The sequence below is a fragment of the Muntiacus reevesi genome, chromosome 4 (genome assembly GCF_963930625.1).
Source record: "Muntiacus reevesi chromosome 4, mMunRee1.1, whole genome shotgun sequence".
NCBI lineage: Eukaryota > Metazoa > Chordata > Mammalia > Artiodactyla > Cervidae > Muntiacus > Muntiacus reevesi.
The window spans coordinates 30,925,092-30,951,202 of record NC_089252.1 but is presented as its reverse complement, the minus strand read 5'-3'; the positions used below and the strand labels follow the sequence as shown (position 1 = coordinate 30,951,202).

Below are 26,111 nucleotides of genomic sequence, written 5' to 3'. Positions count from 1 at the left end.
CCAGTTTTAACTGCACCCTCCAGTTTTAACTGCAGTTTCTGTTGATGGTGCACAGAAATGTATTAATAGTTAGCTGACTTTGTAGCAAAGCAACCTTGCCAAACTTTCATAGTAACTATAATGATTTGTCTGTAGACATCTATGGTCCTGTTTATTTCTAAATCTGGGGGCTGTGTTATGTCTCTAGCTATGGCCTCCAATCAATGATGCACAGAAAAGGTGATGGCAGGCATCCTTGCCTTATTCCTGAAATCAGAAGAACTGTTTTTTATAGTGCATTATCAAGTACTTATTTGTTCTAACTTTTAACCAGATTAAAGGAGTTCTCTTCCATTTGTAATTGGCTAATGCTTATTAATCATGAGTGACTAATTTCATTGAATGTTTTTTCTTTATTAGGATGATCATAGGTTTTTATCTTTTAATATAGTAATATTGGGAATACCATTTAAAGCATCATAACACGAATCCAATATTTCAGATTCTTACTAACCTGTTCTACATTAGTATCTTTTACATTATATATATCCAGGTTAGATAAATATCAGTATCTTTACCAATTATGCCAACTTAGGTCAAACTCCTAAAAAGTTAAAAGAGGAGAGCTCAGAATAAGTGTACTAAATTAGGCTCAAGACTAGAGAACTGATCCCACAGAACACAGACCACCGAGATGACAAGAAGCCCTATCAACATAAACCTGACCAGTATGGGAAAGCTAAACCTTCCACAAGGCAAGTCAATGTATTTTCTGTAAAAAAGAAAGTGCTATCAAAACAAAGCATTTATTTTGTATGTTTTCTATCTCCGCAGTATTTTTGGTTCTAGGTCTTAAATCAATCTCTGATTCTTTCTGCTAAGATTTCTCTACAACTAACCTGAAAGCCCAAAGACACATACAGAACCACAGACAAGATCAATGCCCAGCAGAGTACATAGCCCATCAGTAATTCAGAGTGAATTAAAAAACACAAAATACTTTTCCCCCCCAAGTCTAATCGTATCAAAAGACAATGTATAAGTTTCCTAAACTTCAATATGGTAGAAAAACCATGTTTTCAAGATTTCAGTTAGCAATCACAAGACTTTCAGAGTGAGAGGAGAACTCAGTTCATTTAGTCCAAATTTTTATTTAAGAGATGACTTAATTTACCTAGTAAACAGATGAATTATTTTCTTGGTAATAATCACATAGGATGGATTAAAGATCCATAATATCTCTATTTTAATTATCATAAAAATAAACTCAGTGAGTCTGGCATACCTTGTTTTACATTAAATGACCACGACACAGGCCTTAAGCTTATGACTCTCTGGGTCAGAGATTTTTCAAACTGCACTCCATGATGTCATCCTGTGATAATGGGGTGGGAAAGGAAACAAGAGGGCAGAGGTTCTCCAGAGTTACGCAGATGGTTTTTGAGGAGAACGAGAGTAAACAGAGGTAAAAGAGGTCATTTGCATCGAGTGCTGCCCCTGGGGCGGGTACTCTCCTAGGGACTCCACGCTGACACCCCAGAGAAGAATAGGAATAGGGCCTGCAGTGGTTTCATATGTTATATTTGGGGGGAACGTGTTGTTTCCATAATCCATACTACAGAAAGGAAGGCCTAAGTACTTCTGTTGGCTAAGAATGTGAAATAGATAAGGTGATTCCAAGTACAGCAGGAGACGGGGCGGTGGAGGGGGCTTAAGGGGGGAGACTTCCACATCTGAGCCAGTCTGGGTTGGACTAATAAGAGACAACACAGGCTATGTGAATATAGCATTAATATAATAAATTGCTGTCAGATGCAAAATAACTCCTGTTATGATGCATTATGGCACACACACAAACAGGCTCCTGGGCTTTTGAAAAGCCAAGAAATCCCCCCTTCAGTCACAGGCTCTGACAGCATCTAATAAGCACAGCGTTCCTTCCGATATCTTAACAATTCTATCGACTACTTGTGTACTTCTTGGGATTTCTCCTGTGTTGTCACTAGACCGTCATGATGTATGTTAAACAGAGGCTGTCTTCTCTCTAGAGACCAGGAAACTGAGACCTGCTGGGTTTCCACTGAGGTACTTGATGGCCTGCCCAGAACTGAGGCCCAGATCACAAAGGAGAAGACAGCAACCTCAGCGCAGTCGGGACGGGCCCTCACGGCTCACGACAACATCTGCCATGATAACCTCCATCAAAAGATAACCATCAGCGAGCACGTTTAGAGGACACCCTCTAACTGCACAGAAGAAAACTCTGGTTTGTTTTCTAAAACTCACTGATTTTTTTCAAATAAGTACAAAGAAAAAACAATCCTCATTAACATGGGGCAGATACATACACATCAAAAGTACTGTGTGCCATTTTTCAGTACAAGAGTTGAGACCAACGGTAGCCAGAATCCTATACAGAAATGAAGTTAAAGCTATACAAATCTATAAATATTAAACAGTAAAAAACTATCAGGTAGTAATTAATAACTAAAACAAAAGTGCTTTTTACAATGACAACAGAATACAGTCTTCACTGACAATTTGATAAAATATTGTACCCCATGAATACCAGCAATATACACAAGGCACTGCACCTATAAACTTGTGTGAAACCAGAGAACTCAAGTGTCTGTGACACCTCATTAAACTGAGACAATCTCTAGGACTAAATCATCAAGGGAGTAAAAAAACAATACTAATGCTATTAGACAGTATTAAAGGGCTATGTTCAACAAACCCCAGGTCTTAATAAAAGTCTTTGTTTAAATGTAACTAAACTGTTTCAATAAGCAGGCAATATTACCATCCATTCTTAATAAAACCAACACGAAGATCAAATGACAAGAAACTAAAATAGCATTGAGAGGCAGAGTCATAAAAGATGCATGCTCAAAAAAAGGAAGCCAGCATCACTTTCAATAGGGAGCTCTGAAGAGCCCTTCTAAATAGCCAGTTGAAGGATTTACAGGCCCCTGAAATCATGGGAGCCAAAAACCACGTTTTGCGCTCAGTTCCTGCAAAGACAACTGATGATGTTCTTTCTATAAGTGGACAAAGTATTTAAGCCGAATCCTTTCCTTGAGGTGTTAGAGCAATATAAATGTTCAGCAGAGAGAAAAAAGCAAAAGAACAAGGAGACAGCCACACACTTTGGTTTACAAACCCAAATGCACTTGAGGACAGAGGCGGCAGTGATGGCTGAGAAAGGCCCTCCTACCTGTGTTTTTTGATGCCATTGGAGAGCGCGTCTCCACCACCACAGTCCTTGCCCTCGGACATTCTGTGCTGTCTGCTGCTCAGGGGTTCTGCTTCCTCGTCAAAGGAGTGCGCCGTCACTGCTTCCAGTCTGCTCAGGGACCCTTCGGACTCGGAATCTGTGGCAGAGCAGGTTCACAGTCAATGAACTGGGCTTTGGTGCGAGGCTGCCTTAACAATGGATTCCCTCCCTTCATGTATCAGGCTTTGAAACTTAAGCAGCCTACTTTGTCCTTCAACAATCCAGCCGTTACCACCTCCTCAGGGATTTCAGAGAACCTGCACCCAGTAAGGCGAAAGGGGATTTAGAAAACGGATACAGGATTATATAAACTTACAATGAAACAGATTTCGTACACTAAGAGAGACTTTACAAAGATTACCTAATTCTTTAGGAAATTGTATTCAGTGGTGTCCCCCCTAAAAAAAGTTGTTTTTTCCCTTCCCTTTTCAAAGCAGTTTAAACATAACTTTGAAAAAGCATTTTTTAAAAATTCATATATAAAGAAAAAGTTACAGTTGGCTGTACTTGGGGAAAACGTACATTTCATATGATACTAGAGGTACAAAGGTAATTTTTAGATACTTAAAGAAACACTTCTGATTTTTATACTACTTAAATTCTCAAGAGCAACAGCCTGAAGTAGCCATAGAGAATCTAACTATGAGGCAGATGTTTTTAGGAATGAAAACGCCACATTCCCAACTGCCGATGTACTGAGTGTGGAGCCATCTGCCTGATCGGGAACAGCAGGACAGCTTCTTTCCATACAATACGGTTTGGTTGTCAGGCATATGCATGTCCTTCCTATCCTTCCAGCATCTCCAGGGTGCTCTGGGTTAACGAGTGTGCTGACGCGCTCCTGGTTTATTAGTTGGGTTTTCTGACTCTTTAACGTTCTGCATATATATAAACATAACATATATATATATGCATATATATACAATGTTCTGCATAATGTTCAAAGTAGCAGTCACTCAATCTCCAAGAGACTTTAAAAGATGCCTACGCTTATATTAATAAGTCAATTCCAGATAACGTGCAACTATCCTTCAGCAGATGACCGTACACACAACTGTCCTCTGCTCTAGGGCAGTCTTCCTACATACATGCAAGCAAACTCCCTATTTAAATAAAAGCTTCACCCATCTGCCTAGTATGTATCATGGGTGCTCAGGAAATAGTACTTTCTTTTCCCACTACTGCATTCTGCAATTCAGCCCAAATCATGGGCCCTTCTTTAGATCACATTAGAATTGATTAATAACAACTCCTGGACAGCTGCAGTTGCACGCCACACCCTGAACTCTGGATCCTCTGAATGCTGCAAGTCATCTGCCCAAAAAACTCAGTACTAGGGAAGTTATCTTTATTTTCTGTAAATATAGCTTTGTCCTGATGTACACCTTATAGCAATGAAAAATATTTTAATGTTAAGTTTAAGGGACATTTATTTTTCATTGTCAATTTTGGCAGGTAGTAACATTTTATTGCAAAACCCTGAAAACCTGCATAGCCAGTGACAGGAGACAGTCATTCCTTTGATGAAATACGCAGCTGCTAAAATTATAATAAAATGGAAAAATACTTTTAACATAACGCTAAGACCAAAAAAAAAATCAGGCTACCATTTTACAACTCTAAGATACAAGCAAAAAAAAAATTTATTTTATTCTGCCTTAAAGAAAAATCAGTCTGGTTCAGGTAAGCAGGTTATCTGTCCAAACGAGAACAGTGAAGTGACAGAAGTTTGTCCTAGGCACAGTGAGGCCAAGAGGGGAACAGTCCATTTGCTGGGGCAGGCAAAGTATACAGGAGAGGTGGTATCTCCCAAAAATTGGGTTCATCTCTCAGGGGCTATCAAGCAGAAAGAGACAACCAAGCCAGAGAGTGGGAGAAGGAAGGATTTTTTAACTGCAGCAAATAAAAGAAAATACCAGGGATCTTTCCCAAAGCAATGTCTCCCCAACACCAAAACTAGGAAAGTTTTCAGGTTAAGTGTGCATGCATCCACATGAAGCGGCCTGGGTAGTGTATGCCTATTCATGAAGGGGTCTGGAGCAGAGGAGAATTTCTGCACAGAATTGGGGCAAAAGTTGACAAGAGCTTCAGCTGACTGAAGTTAGGAGGGTCAGAAAACGCCAAGAGTATCTTTCCTTAGGTTCCAGTTGATCTTGCGGTTGAGGGCTCAAGGCAGAGGGAGGGGTGTTGGAATTCTATAAAAGAGCTCAAAGTGCTTCAGGCTCATGTTTACTTTGAAAACAGAACTGGGTCTTTTTTTTTTTTCCATTTATTTTTATTAGTTGAAGGCTAATTACTTTACAATATTGTAGTGGTTTTTGCCATACATTGATATGAATCAGTCATGGATTTACATGTGTTCCCCATCCCGATCCCCTCTCCCACCTCCCTCTCCACCGATCCCTCTGGGTCTTCCCAGTGCACCAGGCCCGAGCACTTGTCTCATGCATCCAACCTGATCTGTTTCACCCTTGATAATATACATGTTTCGATGCTGTTCTCTCTAAACATCCCACCCTCGCCTTCTCCCAGTGTCCAAAAGTCTGTTCTGTACATCTGCGTCTCTTTTTCTGTTTTGCATACAGGGTTATCGTTACCAACTTTCTAAATTCCATATATATGCATTAGTATACTGTATTGGTCTTTATCTTTCTGGGTTAGAACTGGGAGTCTTTACAACTGATTTATTAAATTTGTTACTGTATGTAACTTCTCTTGCCTGATAACAGTTCTGTTTTGTTCCCTTTGATCATTAATTACTGAGACCTGCTCAAGGGCAAGCATTTTGCCCAGGCTTAGCTCTTCCCCTGGGGCTCAGTTGGTAAAGAACCCACCTGCAATGCGGGAGACCTGGGTTCGATCCCTGGGTTGGGAAGATCCCCTGGAGAAGGGAACGGCTACCCACTCCAGTATTCTGGCCTGGAGAATTCCATGGACTATATAGTCCGTGGGGTCACAGAGTCAGACACGCCGAGCGACTTTCACTTTCGCTTTAGATCACAAAACAGCTTAGGCCCAGAATGGCTTCTCTTGCGTCAAGAAAGCCATGCCCAGTTCGGTTCATTTCCTTTGGGCACCAGCCCCCCTCACCTTAGCTGCCTACACTGGCATGGCAGGTAAGTATCAAAACAATGAATGCTGTGCTCAGAGAGGAGCTTTCAGAGGAAGCGGCATGAGCACAACCCGGACCAAAGAGGTGACAGTGGTCTTGGCGGGCAGACCGGGGTGGTTTGTTCACTTCTACATATTCCTATTTGTTTCATATGAAAAAAAATTTCAAGTGCCAAATAAAATAATTTTGCCTTTATTGGTTAGTATTATTCAAGATGCATTGTTACTTTATAATTTAGATGTCAGGAAAAGCAAAAGCACTGAAGCAAAAACTTCAAGCGTTTATTGAACATCACTCTGCACAGGATACTGTGTTTGCTATTGAACGGATACAAATCATAAGACGGGGACAAATCTACCTCAAAAGAAAATTCTTAACAAAAAGCAGATACACAGTAAACACTAAAGAAGAGGTAAGGCAGAAAGAGCTGCTGTGAAGTAAAGACTTCACTCAAAATAAGATTTCACCATACTGAACACCAGCTGGAGACCAACCACCTTCACCCAAGCCTGGGAGCACTGTGCTTACCCCTAGAGACACACTCTCAGATGGCAGTATAGACTCTGATCGCTCCGCTCGACTTCCTCTTTCTGCCCCCTCTCCTAGGCTCTCTGTTCCTCCCTCCCAACCCTTACTTCTCTCTTCCATGCTCCCAGCCTCCTTCTCCCTCTAACAGAATCAGGCTATGCCCACCCTTCCCCTGAAGGGCTCTAGCAGAGGTCAGCAACTACCTCCATATTGCAAAGTCAGTCCAGTGACCATTCGTAAATTCTTATGGTGACTCATCTACCACATCTAACACTGCTTCATTCACTCTTCTCCTTTTTGACCTTGTGCAAGGCATGGTAGGATTCAAGAAATAGTAAGATCTGGTCCCTATCCACGGCTGAGCAGAGACAAGACTGTTTTGTGAACACGTGAGTTCAGTGAATTTTTTTCCTGGTGCTGGAACAGAAGTCTGCATGGGGGCAAAGGGTCACACAGGTAGTATCAGTCAACTTCACCCACTGAGGGATCAGGTGTCTAGAGGAGATTGTGACTGATGGTTGAGCTGAGTAAGCTGACAAGGAGTAACAGTTGGGGTGGGGGGAGAGAGTTACAACAGAGGAACTGTTCTGAGCAAAGGGAACGGAGGGTCCACGGCAGGGAGAACAGAACATTCGGGGAGGTGGGACTGGACGACATGACAAAGGAGTGGTGATGGGGCAGCTGGGTGGAAATGAAGCTATGACTCAGCCATGAAGTTGACCACTCAGGGTGAACAAAAATCAGGGGTGGGCAGTGAGACAAAGAGGGAATAAAATGAAGCAGGAACGGGGTAGTTACCCCAGTACCTGCCATGAGGTTCTTACACCTGCTAGAAGCAAATCGCCAGGTCATCTGTAAGCAGTCTAGCTTCAGAGGCAAAGAAGGAAATGAGATCAATAACATGATTCACAGTGTCCTTGAGATAAAAATTTGTTGATTGGGAACAAAAAGCTCAGTTGCTAATAAGATCCTACTACATAGCACAGGGAACTCTACTGAATGCTCTGTGGTGGCCTAAACGGGAAGAAAATCCAAGTAAGAGGGATACACATATATGGACAGCCAACTCACTTTGTTGTGCAGCTGAAACTAAGACTGTAAAACAACTGCACTTCAATAAATATAAAAGTTCAAAAACGCAGTGACTTCCAGTACTATGTATGTGGGACTACATGCTTAGATTTGCTTTATTGGCAATAAGGTTGTTGTTTAGTTGTTACATCGTGTCCAACTGTTTGGCAACCCCATGGACTGGAGCCGCCAGCCTCCCCTGTCCCTGGGATTCTCCAGGCAAGAATACTGGAGTGGGTTGCCATTTCCTTCTCCAGGGAATCTTCCAAATCCAAAGATGGAACCCGTATCTCCTACACCGGCAGGCAGATTCTTTACCTCTGAGCCACCTGGGAAGCCCATTGGCAATAGGGAGCCAACCTCAACTTCTATGCCTTCATAGTATGAGTCATACCAACCTGCCTCCAGCAAAGCATCATTTCATTTGCAGACCCACGGATTCAGATATATTGAAATTCAAACATGTTTACCTAAGTAGCAAAGAGGTCACAGCCACTGTGGAGGTTTATTGATTAAGAAGGCAAAGCCTGCCTGTAAGATTAATTTTCAAGTGACAGATCTTAGTGCAACTAAGGTGATAATTCAATCTTAAAACATCAGGTTTTTCAATTTTGCCTGAACATACAAATATCAAATAGACCAGACATTATCTTATCATTCAGTGTTACTTGGCAACGCATTAAAGCCTTAGCGGAAAGTATCAAGCATTGGAAAGACTGCTTAATGCGTCCTATGGTTGTCACGGTAGTAACAGAGTACTGTGCATGCTTTAAAAGCAAACAGGGCCAGGGAGGTGGGAGTTACTGGTGAGCGGGTACAGTTTCATTTGGGGGATGATGGAAAACTTCTGCCAATTGATGGCAGTGCTGGTTGCACAATAATGTACTTGATACAACTGAACTACGTGTTTAAAAATGGCTAAAATGGCATATACATTATGTATGTGAAGTTGCTCAGTCGTGTCCAGCTCTTGGCAACCCCATGGACTGTAGCCTACCAGGCTCCTCCATCCATGGAATTCTCCAGGCAAGAGTACTGGAGTGGGTTGCCATTTCCTTCTCCATGGGATCTTCCCGACCCGGGAAACAAACCCAAGTCTCCCGCATTGCAGGCAGACACTTTACCATCTGAGCTACCAGGGAAGCCCATATGTTATGCATATTTTACCACAATAAAACCAAGACAAAACTGAATCAAGCAAACGAAAACCTGTCAAGCCAAAGCCACACATCTATCATGCTAGGTGTGTGGGCTATATACTCGTCCTGTCATCTCTCACCTCAACGAAACAAAGCCACATGGACATAGTGCAATCTTGATGCATTTTTATACAGTGTATTTTTAAACACAGTAGCAGAAATTTTAACAAAATCCATAGTGAGATTTCTGACAAAATTAGTCTTTCACTCTTCCTTTTATTTCCCACAAGATAAATGCTCTAGTCTATGTACAAACGCTTAAGGCAGACAAAATCTCTGCCTGATTAACTTCCCAATTAAATCAATAGTCTTAGACTATTAATAGTCTAAACAAGTAGAAAGCTTGTTTACAAATCTTTGATGGCCCAGATCTTTAAAGCTCTGTCCAAATGGGGACTTAAAATTATTTCTAACACATTTTGGATTGAACACTATCCCCTTTCAACCAAACACCCTGGAAGCCAATGGCTGTGATTGGGTTAACCTGGCTTTGAAACTTCGCTCATCAAGTTGTATAAGATGTACAACTTGTATGTCAATCATATCTCAATAAAGTGGCTTAAAAAAAAAACTTTCAGATTAAGAGGATCATTACTTCTATGCTACTTTTTTTGAGGTATTCCTATTAGAAGGCTGAAAGAAGAGGTCATAAAGTTAACAATAGAAACAAGCCAAGACTCTTACCTTCTCCTGATAAACATTGTTTTAACATGACCTTTGAAAGCTAGCTTGAGAACAAATAGTACAAAGGAGCAAGATGTGGAAGACTGTGGATACTGTCCAAATAACCCCTCCCCGTTACTTAAGGAAATGGTCAAGAGGCACACACGCTCAATGTAATACCTTCATTGTTTATGGTTTCCCCAAGAACCAGGCATGTTCTAAGAATGCCCAAGGTAACCCAAAGTAACCCAGCCTGAAACTATCGGTGCCAAATGTTTATTCAGCTTTAAAATACAATTTTATAGACTAAAAAATAACATAGTAAATACAAAGGACACAAGGAAAATCAATGAGGTCTACCACAGTCAAAATAAATTGTAAACAGAAAATCAGGAATCAGGATGAGTACAGGAGGGGCTGCCAAGAGATTGCTACAATAACTTACAGAGGAAGTGACAAAAGCTTGAAACAGAATCTTGGCAGCAAGCAACAAGAGTCAGAGCCATTCTAGACATATCCTCCCCAAATGAGGCGCAAGGTCAACATGAACCAAATAGTATAGTGTTGATTACCACAGACTTTTTTTTAAAAGGACTGGCGTGTCCCCAAGCAACTAAATGTACTACTGTTTTTGGCAACTTGCAAAATCTGCACATGTAATTGCAGATGAGGAATTATTCAAAATGTGGTGTATGGGCTATTAAAAATTTTGTCTGTTGTGGATGACTAAATTTGGAGCTCCTCATTTGTCTTGTTGACATCCTTAAAATCATTTTCAAGGTCACTTACGCATACACTCTACAAAGAAAATAATTCTAGAACTAAGGACCAGTTACAAAGTAATTCATAAAAACAAAAATGAAGTATTTTCATGTGACTTCAGTTTAATAAATCAACGCTCACCAAACAGCTACCACATACCAGGTAAAGGGCTTGTTGCTGAAACAGTTTAGAAAGATTAATGAGATATGGGTGGTGCCCTCCAAGTAGTCAAAGTCCAATCTAGTGAAAGACACACAAGTAAACAAATGTTTACACAAAGTGTTTGTGGCAAGAGTTGAAGAAATCACTCTTAGGGAAACCAGGGGAAGTTTCCATGCAGAGATGGCATTTGAGCTGCCATGATGACTAAGAATTCAAGGCAAGGAAAGAGAATACCCGGGGTGAGGGGAATAGCAAACAGTCCAATGTCCTGAAAGAACAAGGTGTGTGTCCAAGAATATCTGGCATGGCTAGAGAGGAGGGCAGCCAGGAGGAAAAGATGTGGTCATCAGAGATGAGGTTGAAAAGTGGGTCAGATCACAGAGTTTGTACTGACCCTGTAAGTACGGAGTATGGAGCCACTGGATGCTCTGTCAGGGAGAGGTTAAGACCCATTTTAGACTTTACAGATATTTCTGGGCTTCCCTGGGTGGCTGAGTGGCTGGGTGGCTCTGGGCTCTGGTTGGCTCAAACGGTAAAGAAACCACCTGAAATGCAGGAAACCTGGGTTTGATCCCTGGGTTGGGAAGATCCCCAGGCAAGAATACTAGAGTGGGTAACTCCAGTATACTTGCCTGGAGAATTCCAAGGACAGAGGAGCCTGGCGGGCTACAGCCCATGGCATCTCAGAATTGGGACATGACTGAGTGACCAACATTTTCACCTTCTGATGCATCAGCATGACAGGGCCACTGTAACAATGACCATAACTTAGTGAATTCATTGACCGTGAACAAAGGGGGAGAAACAGACAAGAAGACAACTAGATACTTAGAAATGGGGAGGATGTGAGGAAAGCAGGTAAGAAATGACTTTCACATCTGTAGTTAGACGAGGAGGTCATCAGCCAAGACAGTCCATATACAAGGGGGCAGGTCAGGATGACAAGTCCAATTTCCATTATTTGGAGTTTGAGATGTTTTGGGCCAAAGTAGGACTTTTCAGTAAACAGATGGGAAGTCTAAGAACATCACTATCCTCCACAACCAACTCATCCTCAAGTTCAATTTAGCCTTTGAAATGTACCTCCAAACTTTTTTCACTCAAATATCTGCACTCCTAATCTGTGCTAGCTGCTAGGGGTGCAAAGTACCTGAAGGAATGTTCTGTCAGCTTGAGTGACAGGGCAGGGAAAAAAAAAACAATCATATAAAATGTCAACTACAGGAAATGCCATGGGACTATGACGCATGGAAAACTCAGCGGTGGCCACGGGACTGGGAAAGGTCAGCTTTCATTCCAATCCCAAAGAAAGGCGATGCCAAAGAATGCTCAAACTACCGCACAATTCCACTCATCTCACACGCTAGCAAGGTAATGCTCAAAATTCTCCAAGTCAGGCTTCAATAGTTCACATGAACCGTGAACTTACAGATGTTCAAGCTGGTTTTAGAAAAGGCAGAGGAACCAGAGATCAAACTGGCAACACCCGCTGGATCATTGAAAAAGTGAGAGAGTTCCAGAACAACACCTACTTCTGCTTTATTGACTATACCAAAGCCTTTGACTGTGTGGATCACAATAAACTGTGGAAAATTCTGAAACAGATGGGAATACCAGACCATCTGACCTGTCTCTTGAGAAACCTGTATGCAGGTCAAGAAGCAACAGTTAGAACTGGACATGGAACAACAGACTGGTTCCAAATAGGAAAAGGAGCACGTCAAGGCTGTATATTGTCACCCTGCTTATTTAACTTATATGCAGAGTACATCACGAGAAACGCTGGGCTGGATGAAGCACAAGCTGGAATCAAGACTGCCAGGGGAAATATCAATAACCTCAGATATGCAGATGACACCACCCTGATGGCAGAAAGTGAAGTACAACTAAAGAACCTCTTGATGAAAGTGAAAGAGAAGAGTGAAAAGGTTGGCTTAAAACTCAACATTCAGAAAACTAAGATCATGGCATCTGGTCCCATCACTTCATGGGAAATAGATGGGAAAACAGTGGAAACAGTGACAGACTTTATTTTTCGGAGCTCCAAAATCACTGCAGATGGTGATTGAAGCCAGGAAATTAAAAGATGCTTGCTCCTTGGAAGAAAAGTTATGACCAACCTAGATAGCATATTAAAAAGGAGAGACATTACTTTGCCATCAAAGGTCTGTCTAGTCAAAGCTTTGTTTTTTCCAGTAGTCATATACAGATGTGAGAGTTGGACTATAAAAAAAGCTGAGCACCGAAGAATTGATGCTTTTGATCTGTGGTGTTGAAGAAGACTCTTAAGAGTCCCTTGGACTGCAACGATATCCAACCAGTCCATCCTAAAGGAAATCAGTCCTGAATATTCATTCGAAGGACTGATGCTGAAGCTGAAACTCCAATACTTTGGCCACCTCATGTGAAGAGCTGACTCACTGGAAAAGAGCCTGATGTTGGGAATGTTTGAAGGCAGGAGGAGAAGGGAACGATACAGGATGAGATGGTTGGATGGCATCACCGACTCAACGGACACGAGTTTGAGTAAGCTCTGGGAGTTGATGATGGACAGGGAGGCCTGGTGTACTGCAGTCCATGGGATTGCAAAGAGTCGGACATGAGTGATCTACTGAACTGATGATGCATGGGGTATCTACAGCGGGGATCTGATCTAGTCCAAAAGTCAAGCAGGCTTCCCTGAGGAACAAAGGTCAGGATATGTGTTCATTAAAACAATAAAGAGAGGAACTGAGTTTGCTTTCATGCAAACTCTTGTCATCTCTCATTAAGGACACTTGGACCTCAAATCAATTTAACTGAGAGTTAAATTGATACTCATAACATACTCACTTGCTAACAGACTGCAGACTCCTGAGTAGGGACCATGCCTTATTTGCTCTTAATTTCCAATTCTTAGTATAATGTGAGCATATTATAAAAATCCACAATATTTACTTTAAAAAAGGAAACTTTATAAAATGCTAACCTGACATCATCCATATGTATACTTGTTAGATGCTTCCCATCACTTATAAATAAAAAGCAAATTCTTCAGCAGAACCTTATCACAAGACTCATTTCAGGCGGGTCTGAATTACTTTTGTGGCTTCGTCTCATCACCATTTCCCAGCATTTGGAACACTCAACCCCTGCTTCGGCACAGTGCATTTTCAAGACATCTTGGAAAACAATTCTCTACCTTTGTGTGTGTTAGCTTCTTCCACAGAGAATATTCCACCTCCATCTTACCCTGCTGGAGAGCTCTTTATTGACTCTTTACTCAGGCACCAAGAAAAACGCCTTCCTCACAGAGGAGCTTACACTCTACTTGTAGGAGTCCAGGAACAAATGAACAATATGTGTGAAAGATTTTTTTTTTAAGGCAAGAGAAAAAGGAGAAAAAATGATACAGGGAAGGTCTTTCTGAGCAGAAAAAGGAACGGAGTGGAGGGGTAAGCCCTGCAGGTATTTGGGATGAGAGAGCTCCACGTGAGGGGAAGCGAAGGCCTGGGGGAACACACCTGGCAGGAGCAGGGACTGCCGCTGAGGTCAGTGATGGAAGGAAGGGAATGAGGAGGACAGGGCAGATCTCAGAAGGCGGCAGGCAGCCAGATGGAGGGCTTCTGGCTTTTATTCCAGCTGGAAGCAAAGCCATTACAGGGTCCTGTGCAAGGAACTGACCTGAAGAAACTCACATTTGGAAACGATCACTCTGAACGCTGTGCTTGAAATATTGCTGGAGACGAAGATGCAAGCAGAAAGACCAGTCAGAAAGCCCCTGTTCACAATCCAGGCGAGAGATGACAGGGGTCTGGGTGGTGGAAGTGGAATGATAAGGGGTCAGATTCTGTTAAATGTGGTAGGAAGAGCTGACAGAATGTGTTGACAGACTGAACGTGGATACGAAGCCTTTCCCTGACACCCCGAAAAAAAAGAAATCAAAGAACAACAATTAAAACAAAACAAAACAACCCACAGTCCATGGCAGATAATTCAAAGGTTCTCAACCTCAGCTGAAGCAACTGTAAAGATGCATCCTTCATCCACAAAATATGCAAGAGGGGCAGGCTTGTGAGCAGGAGTGAAAAATTCTCTTCTGGACATTTTAAGATACTTAGGAGGTCTCACTTAAATGAAAATGCCAAGCAGATAATTAGACAGGAGTCTGAAATTCAGAGACAAGACTGAGCCTACAGACATAAAACTTACAGATTTATCAGAATATGGGCAATATTCACAGGTGTGGGACTAGGTGACGTCATGTAAGGCAAGCTGTTCAAACTTTAATGTCTGGATGATCCCCTACAGATTTGAAGAAAACTACCAATTCTTATTCACTAGTCTGAGTTGGGACCTCTGGTTCTGCAATTCTGACAAGCTCCCACATGAAGCTAACGCTACTCAGACCACACTCTGAGCACAAGGGCACTAGAGCAGCAGCGCCCAACCTTTGCGGCACCAGGGACCAGTTTCGTGGAAGACAATTTCTCCACAGACTGGATGGTAGGGGATGGTTTTGGGACGATTCAAGTGCATTATATTTATCGTGCAATTTATTTCTATTATTATTATTAAATTGGCATATATAATGAAATAATTATACAACTCACCATAATGCAGCATCAGTGGGAGTCCTGAGCTTGTTTTCCCTGCAACTACACCAGGGGTGATGGGAGGCAGTGACACCGCAAGTGCACTGCGTATCTTTGGCCTACTGCGTGAACTTTTTGATTGCTGTACTGCAGAAAACCTTGCTTCACAAAGAGAGAATGCTGGAAATGGAAGCAGGCTTTTCAGTGCTTTTGTAGTAATCTTAGGCCTTGACTTTAATTCAGAATGCATGGAGATTTGAAATTGTCTCAAACGTATTTTTAAGGCCATCATCATTTGCGATCTCAAGCGGTCATGTAAGCAATGAGGAGCAGCTGTAAATACAAATGAACCTTCACTCACTAGCCTATCGCTCACCTCCTACTGTGTAGTCCGGTTCCTAACAGGCCACAGACCAATACTGGTCTGTGACTAGGTGACTGGGGACCTCTGATCTTGAGGGTAAATGCAGAAAAGAAAAGAATGACTGCACTCTAAGACACTCTACTACCAAAAGTGAGAGAGACGCAAGAACATTAGCAAAGGAAACAGAAATAAAATCAAATGAGAGTGGTATTCTGGAAACCAAGTAAAGAAAGCGTTCCGTGAAGGAAGGGGGCATCAGCAACTTGAAGTGCTGGTAAAAGGTCGACAAAGATGCAAACTGAGACAGGGCCATGCAACTAGGCAGCTGAGCATGTGACAGTGGTGACCTGGTCAAGAGCACTGCTGGGAAATCATGAGAACAAACATAAATACAGGCTGTTCCAGAGAAAATGCTAGAAGAGCAAAGTGATGCAGGTCAAAGGTACTTGTATAGGACACAGCATTTTTGAAAGACAAGACAGCTGATGGGGACCAGGAATAACTGATTACCTGGGAGAGATAAGGAGCTGTACTAATATCCTGATGGAGGTTGAAGTGCCAGGTTTGATCCCTGGGTGGGTAAGATTCTCTGGAGTAGGAAATGGCAACCCACTCCAGTATTCTTGCCTGGAGAATTCCACAGACAGAGGAGCCTGACAGGCTACAGTCCATGGGGTCACAAAGAGTCAGACACAACTGAGCGTGCACGCACACACAAAGGATAAATTACATTCAGCAGTGTTTTACCTACAACATACACACATTATGAGTAAGCTGCTGGATAATTTTTAATGCTATAAGCACAAAGTGAGATTAAGAGCTCTGGGCACTACTTAAGATTTTCCACAGAATATTATACCATATTACATACAAAAGGTGTTTAATAACAGTCACAGTCTGTGGTACTCAATTTGCTGCACACCACACCAACCAACGAACGTGCTCTGTCCTGGGCAACAGAGGAAATACACAAATTCGCACGATAAGGTCTCTGTCCTTGAGGGAAATGCAGGCTTGGGGAAAGACAAGAAAGAAATGCACAAAAAGTTATATAACAAGAAACAGGGCAAGAACAAGGTAAAATGGCTAATCATCCAATACATAAATAAATAATAAATAAGGACAAGAGAAAAAAGTCCTAGGAATACAGAAGTGAGTGAGCTCTTCAAGTCCTGGGCAGGTCCAGGCCACAGCAAAGACTCACAGAAATGGCCCAGGCAGCAAATGTCCAGGTGTTTCAGAACTACACCACAGGACTTCCCTGGTGGTACAGCGGATAAGAAGCTGCCTGCCGACGCAGTCAGACACGGGTTTGATCTGTGGTCCGGGAGGATCCCACGTGCCAGAGAACAGCTGAACCCGTGCCCCATGTGCGGTAAGTACTAAAGCCCATGCACCCAGAGCCTGTGTTCTGCAACAAGAGAAGCCACCGCAATGAAGCGTAGGCCTGGCTCGCCACAACTAGAGAAAGACCACACGCAGCAAGGAAGACCCAGAAGAGCCAAAAAAAAAAAAAAAAAGAAACTAAATAAAAATAAATTAATTTTTTAAAAAACTTAAATGCAGGAGAGGACAATGGGCTTAGGAACATAAAGAACAGAGCACACGGTATCTTACCAGCCTTCCTGCCAACACTTCTGATCACTTTGGTCAAACCCTGCATCTTCTATGTGAAACTCTCAGCAGATGTCACTACTTTTCTCAAGTATTACCAGTTGTAGTTGTTGAATTAAACGTTATTTCACATGGGTCATAACTTCCTATGTTACTCTCCTCCAGACAAAATCAAAGTCATTATATTACCACTTTCCACTTTTAAAGCTCTGATTTAAAAAGACATGAGCACCCACCCCTGCAACTGCTGAGACATGCTAAAGCTGGCTTCGATTTCATAACCTAACTTTCCACTGGTTTTGCCAATCTACACTATAGGATTTGGATGCATTATTCATGCGCATTTTGACCAAAATAGCATTAAGAGAAAAACCAAGCAAGAAAGCCTTTTTTGCACAACTGATCTCAACATGTTTCTAAAAAGGAAAGCGAACAGACAGTAAGAAAAACAATAAATTTTGAAGTTTTAAAATTCAAAAGGCAGAAATTTTTGTGCAACTGCTATCTCAGACCAGTACTAAAGAACAAGAGCCATGAAGTTATTAAACTGGCTAAGAAATGTTTCAAAAATAATGCCTTAGGCAATCACTAGAGATTCATAAGGTCAAGCACCTTTCATTTTCTCCCCCTTAGCTACTTTTTCATTCACCCCTCTCTCTAGCCAATCTCTTAGCTCCCACATAATGGTAAATTCCTGGAGAACAAATTTTACCTTTTAAATAACATCTCATCCCAGTTCACGCCCTCTGTCACCCACCCCTCCTGTTCCACACAGTATCCAAAGTGGAGTATGGAGGCCACATGAAATTAGCAAGTGTTATGGATACTTTTGCCCTCTTGATTGAAAACCAATATATTTTTAGGGAGGACAGAAATATCAATGACATTTGTTCAACAACCTGCATTCAATAAACGTTTAGAGAGCAACTTAGTCTATGCTAAGTACTTCAGGAATATAAATAGACATGGTCTCTATCATCATATGGGCTTCCCAGGTGGTGCTAGTGGTAAAGAACCTGCCTGCCAATGCAGGAGACATTAGAGACTTGGGTTTCATCCCTAGGTTGGGAAGATCCCTGGAGGAGGGCATGGCAACCCACTCCCGTATTCTTGCCTGGAGAATCCCATGGACAGAGGAGCCTGGCGGGCTCCACGGGGTTGCAAAGAGTCGGATATGACTGAAGTGACTGAGCTGAAAAAAAGACAGACACAATACAACCAAAGGGCCTTGAAAGAGATGTAAATGGAAGAAACACAAAAGATAAAACAACTAACTGTGCCTGAGGGAGTGGGAAAAGCTACCCAGAAGAGGAGATATTGATTATTTATAGAGACATTTGAGAGTTTTGGTAGGAGAAGGGGGTGAAATGCAAAGAGCAGAAGGCTGGCAGGAACATGTAGAAAGAGCTGCTTCATTCTTCCCTGAAGTAGAACCTACTACATATTATAATTTCTATATTTTACTTGCTGGCAAAATAGAATTTTTCTACGGAACTAGTTAAGTCTCTAGTTTCTCATTAAACCCTTTGTTTTAATTCTTATGAATGTTTAGCCCTCTTCCCAGGAAGTGTTCACTTACAGGTAATAATATCAGAAATTTCACTCAACATAACCATTTCATTCCTTAAAGACAGACATGCAATGAAGATAGGAAGGGATGCTTCGTTAGGTTTAGTACCTTCTCATCTGTTATAGAATGGAATTCAACCCAACTGTGAGAAAGAATGTTTGCTGTATGGGATCTGATGAAATCTTAAGTCACTGAGCATACTGGAAAAAAATTTAAATAATTAAAAGACTCGCACAGGGTTGGAAAAAATATACTACACTGTAGGCTTATATCAAGGTTTGTCTCACCTACTGTATTACATTTTCACTGACCCTGCTTATCTGAAGAAATTTAAAGGGAAAACAGGAAGTCACATGGATTTAATTTTAAAGGAAGTAACAAGTTGTAACTGACTTTTAAAAAGCAGACTAAGCATTTACTGAAAATTATTTAGAAGTATTTTAAGAGAAGTAGCTTTAAAAGCCTTTTTTCTCATTTCTTTTAAACACTAAGGTACACTTGATTTAATCTATTATTCTGATTCAGAAATTGCATGAAATGCAGGTTTGTATATTTGTTTAGTCCCACTCAACAGCCTCTGTCACGGCTGTGTGGTGAGGATGGAAGATGCCCGGTGTGGCTGGAACGAACAAGGGACAGGCAAGGTGGGGGTCATGTCGCGAGCCTAGAAGGCCCATTAGCGAGTTTGCATTTTGTTCCAGGTGCAGTGAAGAGCCACTGAAGGATTCTGGGCAGGGGAATGTGATGCCGTGATTGTCATTAAAGCATCAGTGTGGGTGGTATGTATGGAGTGAAAGTCAAGAGGGCAAGGGAGGAAGCACGGCCATCAGTTAAGAGGCTGGACGAGAGCAGGTGCAGAGCAGGTGATGATACTGTGAGTGAACGCTGGGCAACCCCTCAGTGTGCCCGGCGCTGCTTACAGTACAAATATGAGGTGTTTATTCCCCCGATAATCCTATGACCCACCTGCAGATGAAGAAATGAGGCACAGGAAAGTGAAGTCATTTTCCAAAGGCTACAGGAATTGGTAGAACCACCATTTATCAACAGTCTTCCAGCAGCAGCACCTACGCCTTTAATGATCACCTTGCAGTAACAGAGCACAGATGGATTCAAGGCATGACTGAAGGGCAGAACGGACGGGCCCTGGTCTGTGTTTCAGGGAGGGGGGCCCGTAAGTGCCACAAATCTTCCCAGATTTCCAGCTTTAGGAGATGAAAGAGGCACCATTTACTAAAATTAAGCAAATTCCAGGAGGAAAAGGACCTAGGAGGAAGATCAAGAATCCACCTTTTATTTATCCAGCTAACAACTGAGTATATACGTATCTCACAAGAAGTCAGGGCTGGAGAAATAAATTCCGGAACTGTGGTAGTCAGAACAACTGTCTCTCCTAGTCTCTGGAACCTATGGATGGGTCACCTCCCACTGTAAAAGGACTCTGCAGGTGTGACTGAGTTAAGGACCTTGACTTGCGGAGGCTGCCCTGGATTATCTGGATGGGTCCGCTGTGATTGCTTTGGTCTTTATAAAAGGGAGGGAAGAAGGTCAGAGAGACTGGAAGAAGTCAACTTGCTGGCTTTGAAGATGGGAGGATGGGGCCTCGTGCCAAGGAATGCAGCTGGTCTCTAGAAACTGGAAACGCAAGGAGGCAGATTCTCTCTACAGCCTGCAGGGGGATACAGACCTGCCAACACCTTGATGACAGGACTTCTGACCTCCAGAGCTGAGAGAATAAATCTGCACTATCTAAACCACTACATTTATGGTAATTTCTCCTGGGAGCCACAGGACACTATTACAGGAATTCTAAGTTAGTATTAAGATAATGTGGTAGAGAAAGAAACACGTGACGGAGATGAACAGGTACAAACTTCCACATGCCTAGACTTAAGATGACCATTTAAAAATGTGCAGAAATATCGAATCACCATGTTGTGTAAGTTAGTGTTAGTCACTTAGTCGTGTGCGACTCTTTGTGACTCCAAGGACAGCAGACTGCCAGGCTCCTCTGTCCATGATATTTCCCAGGCAAGAATACTGGAGTGGGTTGCCATTCCTTTCTCCAGGGGATCTTCCTAACCCAGGGATCGAACCTGGGTCTCCCACACAGTGGGCATATCCTTTACTGTCAGAGCCACCAGGGAAACCCAAATAGCAGGGAAGGGCATCCCTGGGTAGGTAACAGGAATTAACACAGTGTTATAGGTCAATAATACTTCAAGAGCAAATAAGCAAATAAACCCACAGAAAAAGTCCAGATTTCTGGTTACTGGTGCAGAGAAAGGGGAGGGAGAATAGATGAAAATAGATTCAAGAGTTACGAACTTCTGGTTATAAGATAACTAAATACTAAGGATGTAACATAGATCAGGATAAATATAATCAACACTGCTGTATATTATACACGAAGTTAAGAGTAAATCCTCAGAAGTCACATCACAAGGAAAAAAAAAATTTCTCTTTTTAATTTTGTACCTTATGAGATGATGGATGTTCCCTAAACTTGTGATAATCATTTCACGATTTGAGCCCCATCATTATGCTGTACACCTTAAACTGACAGGGCTGTAGGTCAATTATTTCAATAAAACTTGAAGAAAAAAAAAAAAAAAAGAAACTGTAGGTGAAAAAAGTAATAACTAAACCTAAGTTCTGGAGGAGGCACAAAGAGATGGGTACCAGAACAAATCAGGAGGAAATGGCCTTAATTAAAAGGGAACACTTCTTTTGTAACAGAAGAGAAAGAGGAAGTGGGAATGGAGGTTAATGTGTAGATTACAGTGAGAAGATGAAGTCATTCCCAAATGATGGCTTTTATGATCTCAGTGAATTACGTGGCTAGGTCACCAGCAGGGCAAGACTTCAACCCTGGGCAGCCGACTCATAATTCTAATAGAGTTCTACATTGCACCAAAGGATTCCCGAGATTTGCGGCAGGAAGTAGGAGTGGCCCAAGAAAGGCTACTACGTTCAGGCAAATGTAATAAAACTCAGGTGGGTCACTCAGGGCAGCAGTCCCTCGCCCTCATCTCCAGCCACGTGGAACGCGCTGACTCAGCTCGGCACTGACTCCGCGCTGGGATCCTTCCCAGCACGGCAACCCATCAAGAGGCAGGTTCTGCAAACAGATCTCAACTGGCACTTGAGAGGAAATTCATTTTCCAATCCTGACCAAGGGACTGTAGTTCTTTTTATCTCCTTCTCCCCGAGGAGACAACTATGGAAATAAATGTTAAAATACACCCGAGAAGCAGAAAGATAAGAGTAGCCCCTAAGTGTCTATCAAGCCGAGAAGCAGAAAGATAAGAGTAGCCCCTAAGTGTCTATCAGGCAGAGAATGACAGAAAATTCTGCTCAACCGTATCACTGATTTTCACGGAAGCTTTAACAAGAATGAGCTACAGTTGTAGTACTGGTGGGAAAAATACTGGTGTGTATTTCCAAGATACATTATGCCATGAAAAGTAGACCCAGGACAATTACACAGCTACTTCCACTCATGATTAAAAAAAAACAACATAGATACACAGGCACATATACATGGGATTGATTTAAAAAGGTCTGCAAGAGAATCTATCAAGCTGTTAACAAGAACCTCTGAGGAAGTGTGCAATTAGGATGAGGGATGAAGGGAAAATTTCACCGGGCACTATAAGTACTTCTCTCTTGAAGTGTTCATAACAAATAAGCTTTTTCTTAAAAATTAAATTTTTTTTAAAGACATCAATGATGAATGCAACATGCAACAAAGGTTTACTGTATAACACAGGGAACTACAGTCAATATCTTGTAATAACTCACAGGAAAATAATTTCAAAAATAATATATGTGTATACATATAACTGAATCACTTTACTGTGCAACTGAAACTTTGTAAGTCAACTATATTTCAATAAAATATATATTTTTAAAAAAAGATTATCAATGATGCTGAAGCATCTAGGTTCTTTTACATTCACATCTCTTTCTGGATTTCTGAACAGAAGGAATACAGGGGATAACGGGACAGGATGTGGCAGAGGACAGACGGGAAGACAAGTCAGCAGCCTTGGTGCCCTCTCCTCCCTTCCCCGAACCAGGCTAAAAGCCTCCTTTAACCCCGCCACTCATTCCACTGCTTTCAAATCTGATTTCCACTTTCTCTTCCCAGTTTGAATCACTATTTTCACAAATACCCCATCTAATTGCCACCATCGTAGTCGTTACAATCCTTTCTCTAATTATTCCCCCATCTGGCTGTTAGAATTAGCTTTCCCCCATCTTTTGATCATGTCACACTTCTAAAATTAATGTTCCTGTGTGCTCTGCTGATCTTCGGTAATCACTCTCTTCTCTGTTAAGTCCGCCAAGATCATTTTCCTGGTCCTGTATCATCACACCACTTTAACTTCCTTAACCAAACTTTCTGTAGTTCTCATTTCTGTGACCTCTCACTGTGCTTCCTTTAGTTTCCTGTTATGAATGTGACCCTTTAACTCCATATTCACTGAGATCTCCTGCTTCCACCATCAAGTTCTATGAGACCCAACAATTGTACATGTTCATCTACTAAATGAGCATTTAATTTCCTCCCATAAAAGAATTGTTCTCAGTCTCAATCATCTCCAGTCATCCCCTCCATGATTCCTTCCATGACTCCACCCACATCTACCTCAAATTCTAAAGGAAATTCATAAAAAGTCAAAACTACTCAGCAGTACCTCCTCTTAAAAGTCATTCTCACCCCTCCACATACATCGCCCATTTTTTGAATACCTGGTACCTGTCAGGTACTACTGAAAGTATGAACTCATTTAATCCCGACTCAACACACTGAAATGGAAACTGCAATTATCCCCATTTTAAACATGTAAAAGCTGAGAACCAGAGAGGTCCTGGGACTTGCCCAAGGTCACACAGCTCACGCCAGTGTCAGGGGCAGGATTTCAATTCAGAGGATCTGGCTCTGAAGCCCCTGCCCACTGCCAGCGGGCTGCACTGCTCTGAGGCCAAGCTAAGTTCTTCCTTTCCTCTGCTCCAGGTAGACCGTGGCCTCACCTCTCCCTTCGGCACACAGCATGCCATATTGTAACCAATTCTTCCTCATCTGTGTCCTTTAATCGTAAGACCTCTCTGAGGATATAAACCATCCACCTCTCTGTCCTTTAACAGGTAATAGCACCTTGTACCAGGAGGTATTTAACAGTCAACAAATAAAACAATAAACCAGATTCACAGCCCTCTGGCCATAGCAAAGCACGGCTGTCAACCAAGGCAGACTCAGTGATGACTTTGGTTTCAAACTTTCGGGCTCCTGCCTTAATAACATCACACAAAAAGTAGGTCACTGGGGAGCTGTAGCAATACATTTCCATCTGTTCACTCCAGGAACTCAAGGTGACATCTACCCTAAGACGACATTTAGGTGGTCAACTGTGAATTGCCAAAGACCCAGATGGTGGGGTTCTGCAATTACCTGATAGAGCATCATAGAACTCGTCCTCACTAAAGATGCTCAGAGGCGGGGAACCTTTAACCAGAGACTGCTCTAATTCGTGGTGTTCAGTGGCTAGAGTCGCCAGCGCTTCTGATAAAATTTTGTTTTTTTCTTGTTCCTGTTCCAATTTAAAATTCCTCACCTAGAAGAAAACAGATAATACAAACAAGACTTCAGAGTGACAGGAGAGACAGACTCACTCAAAAGGATATGAAAATTACTCGCTTTAGATCCAGTTCAATTGCAACATCGGGAATGAAAACAGTGGTGCTACATGTGCACGGCTGAATGAGCAAAATTACTAAGCTAATTTTGTTCTTCCCGTGGGGCCTTTTTTCACAACAGCTCCAGCCAATGCAAATAGATTCAGAAAAAGCAAACAAATTCAGCCCAAGTGATCAGGACCCTAGTAGAAGGACATCAGTCAATTTGAAAATCATATAAAAATATTTTTAAAATAGAGAGTATTTCATTCAACATTAATCAAATTTAGCCAGCTTTTTAACAAAATAAAGAATTAAAACTGTTGTAAATATTAAAATGTGAATCACATCAAAGCTTAAGACATAATCCTCCAGTTTACTCTCAAAAGAGTTGGTATATCAAATAAAAAGAAACAAGAGGCTAGGAAAGGATGTTTTAATTACCATTCTGGTTCCATATTTTACCTTGAGTTTAGTGAACAAAAATAAATAAGTAAAAAGATTATAGAGAAGGCAAAGTCTTACTCCTTTGATGATATAATCTGTTCTTCCTATCTAATTCAAGAGCTTCTGAATTTGAAGTTAACTAAAGCCTTCTGAAATTTAAATAGTCTAAGTCTCATATAAAATAGCAGGTACCAGATTTGGTGTGAATAGTTTCATCCACTCTTGTATCAGAACTCTGACAATCACAGCTACTCCATGAACTCCCTCAACTTCTAGGGCCCATGTGGCTTTTTAGACAGGAGCTGGAAGAGCTGGGATCCACCTAATCTCAGATGTCTCTTGTGCCTGTTTCTTTACCTATAAAATCAGGATTCTACTGCCATGGAAGGGTCTCATTGGTGGCTTCAACTCAGTGGTCTTCAAAAAAAAAAAAAAAAAAAAATTCAACAGCACAACCTATTTCCCAAATCTCAACACATGAAATCAGATGTTTCAGGAAGCAGCACTGCATAGGAGGACGCAGGGTCCGGATCGGGAGCATCTTGGACTTTTCCCTCCAGGCCCAAAGCCAGGGGCTGTTCCGACAGTTCAAGAAGCATGAGATGGGGTGACCTCCGAAACCCCCTCCAGTCAAAACGTCTGCCCCTGGGTCTTCACCCTGGTGATCTCTCCCCACGGCTCCCAGCTGCGCTCTGCTGAACTCGCCTCCCCCTCAGTCTCCTTCCTGTGGTCCCTAAGGACACAGCATCTTCCTCCCCATTCTGACTCCACAGTCACACGTATAGGGACGATGATCCCAGAATCCCGGAAGTGACTTAAAATACAGCCCTACCAGAAAATGCTAAGTGTGTAATAAAAACAGAATTAAACCCTCATTATTTTGGGAACAGCTCCACTCCTTGGGTACCTTAGTATTTATTATCACTATAAGTAAGTGTAAGTCGCCCAGTCGTGCCCGACTCTTTGAGACCCCATGGACTGCAGCCTATCAGGCTCTTTTGTCCATGAGATTTTCCAGGCAAGGATACTGGAGTGGGTTGCCATTTCCTTCTCCAGGGGATCTTCCCGACCCAGGGATGGAACCCAGGTTTCCTGCACCACAGGCAG

At 42.1% G+C, this 26,111-nt stretch overlaps 1 protein-coding gene across 6 annotated transcripts in view; it reads right to left on the bottom strand.

Annotated features, from left to right (window-relative positions):
* The window catches only part of OSBPL1A (oxysterol binding protein like 1A), a 210,857-nt gene that overhangs the window by 57,956 nt on the left and 126,790 nt on the right, over nt 1–26,111 (bottom strand). For 4 of the 6 annotated variants that reach the window (XM_065932433.1, XM_065932434.1, XM_065932435.1 and 1 more), the window contains 2 exons: nt 24,334–24,496; nt 3,197–3,353 (listed from right to left, as the gene is read on the bottom strand). In XM_065932433.1, coding sequence (XP_065788505.1) covers nt 3,197–3,353; nt 24,334–24,496 — 320 coding nt within the window. The remainder of the gene's footprint in view (nt 1–3,196; nt 3,354–24,333; nt 24,497–26,111) is intronic. The other 2 variants (XM_065932437.1, XM_065932436.1) reach the window with 1 other exon arrangement.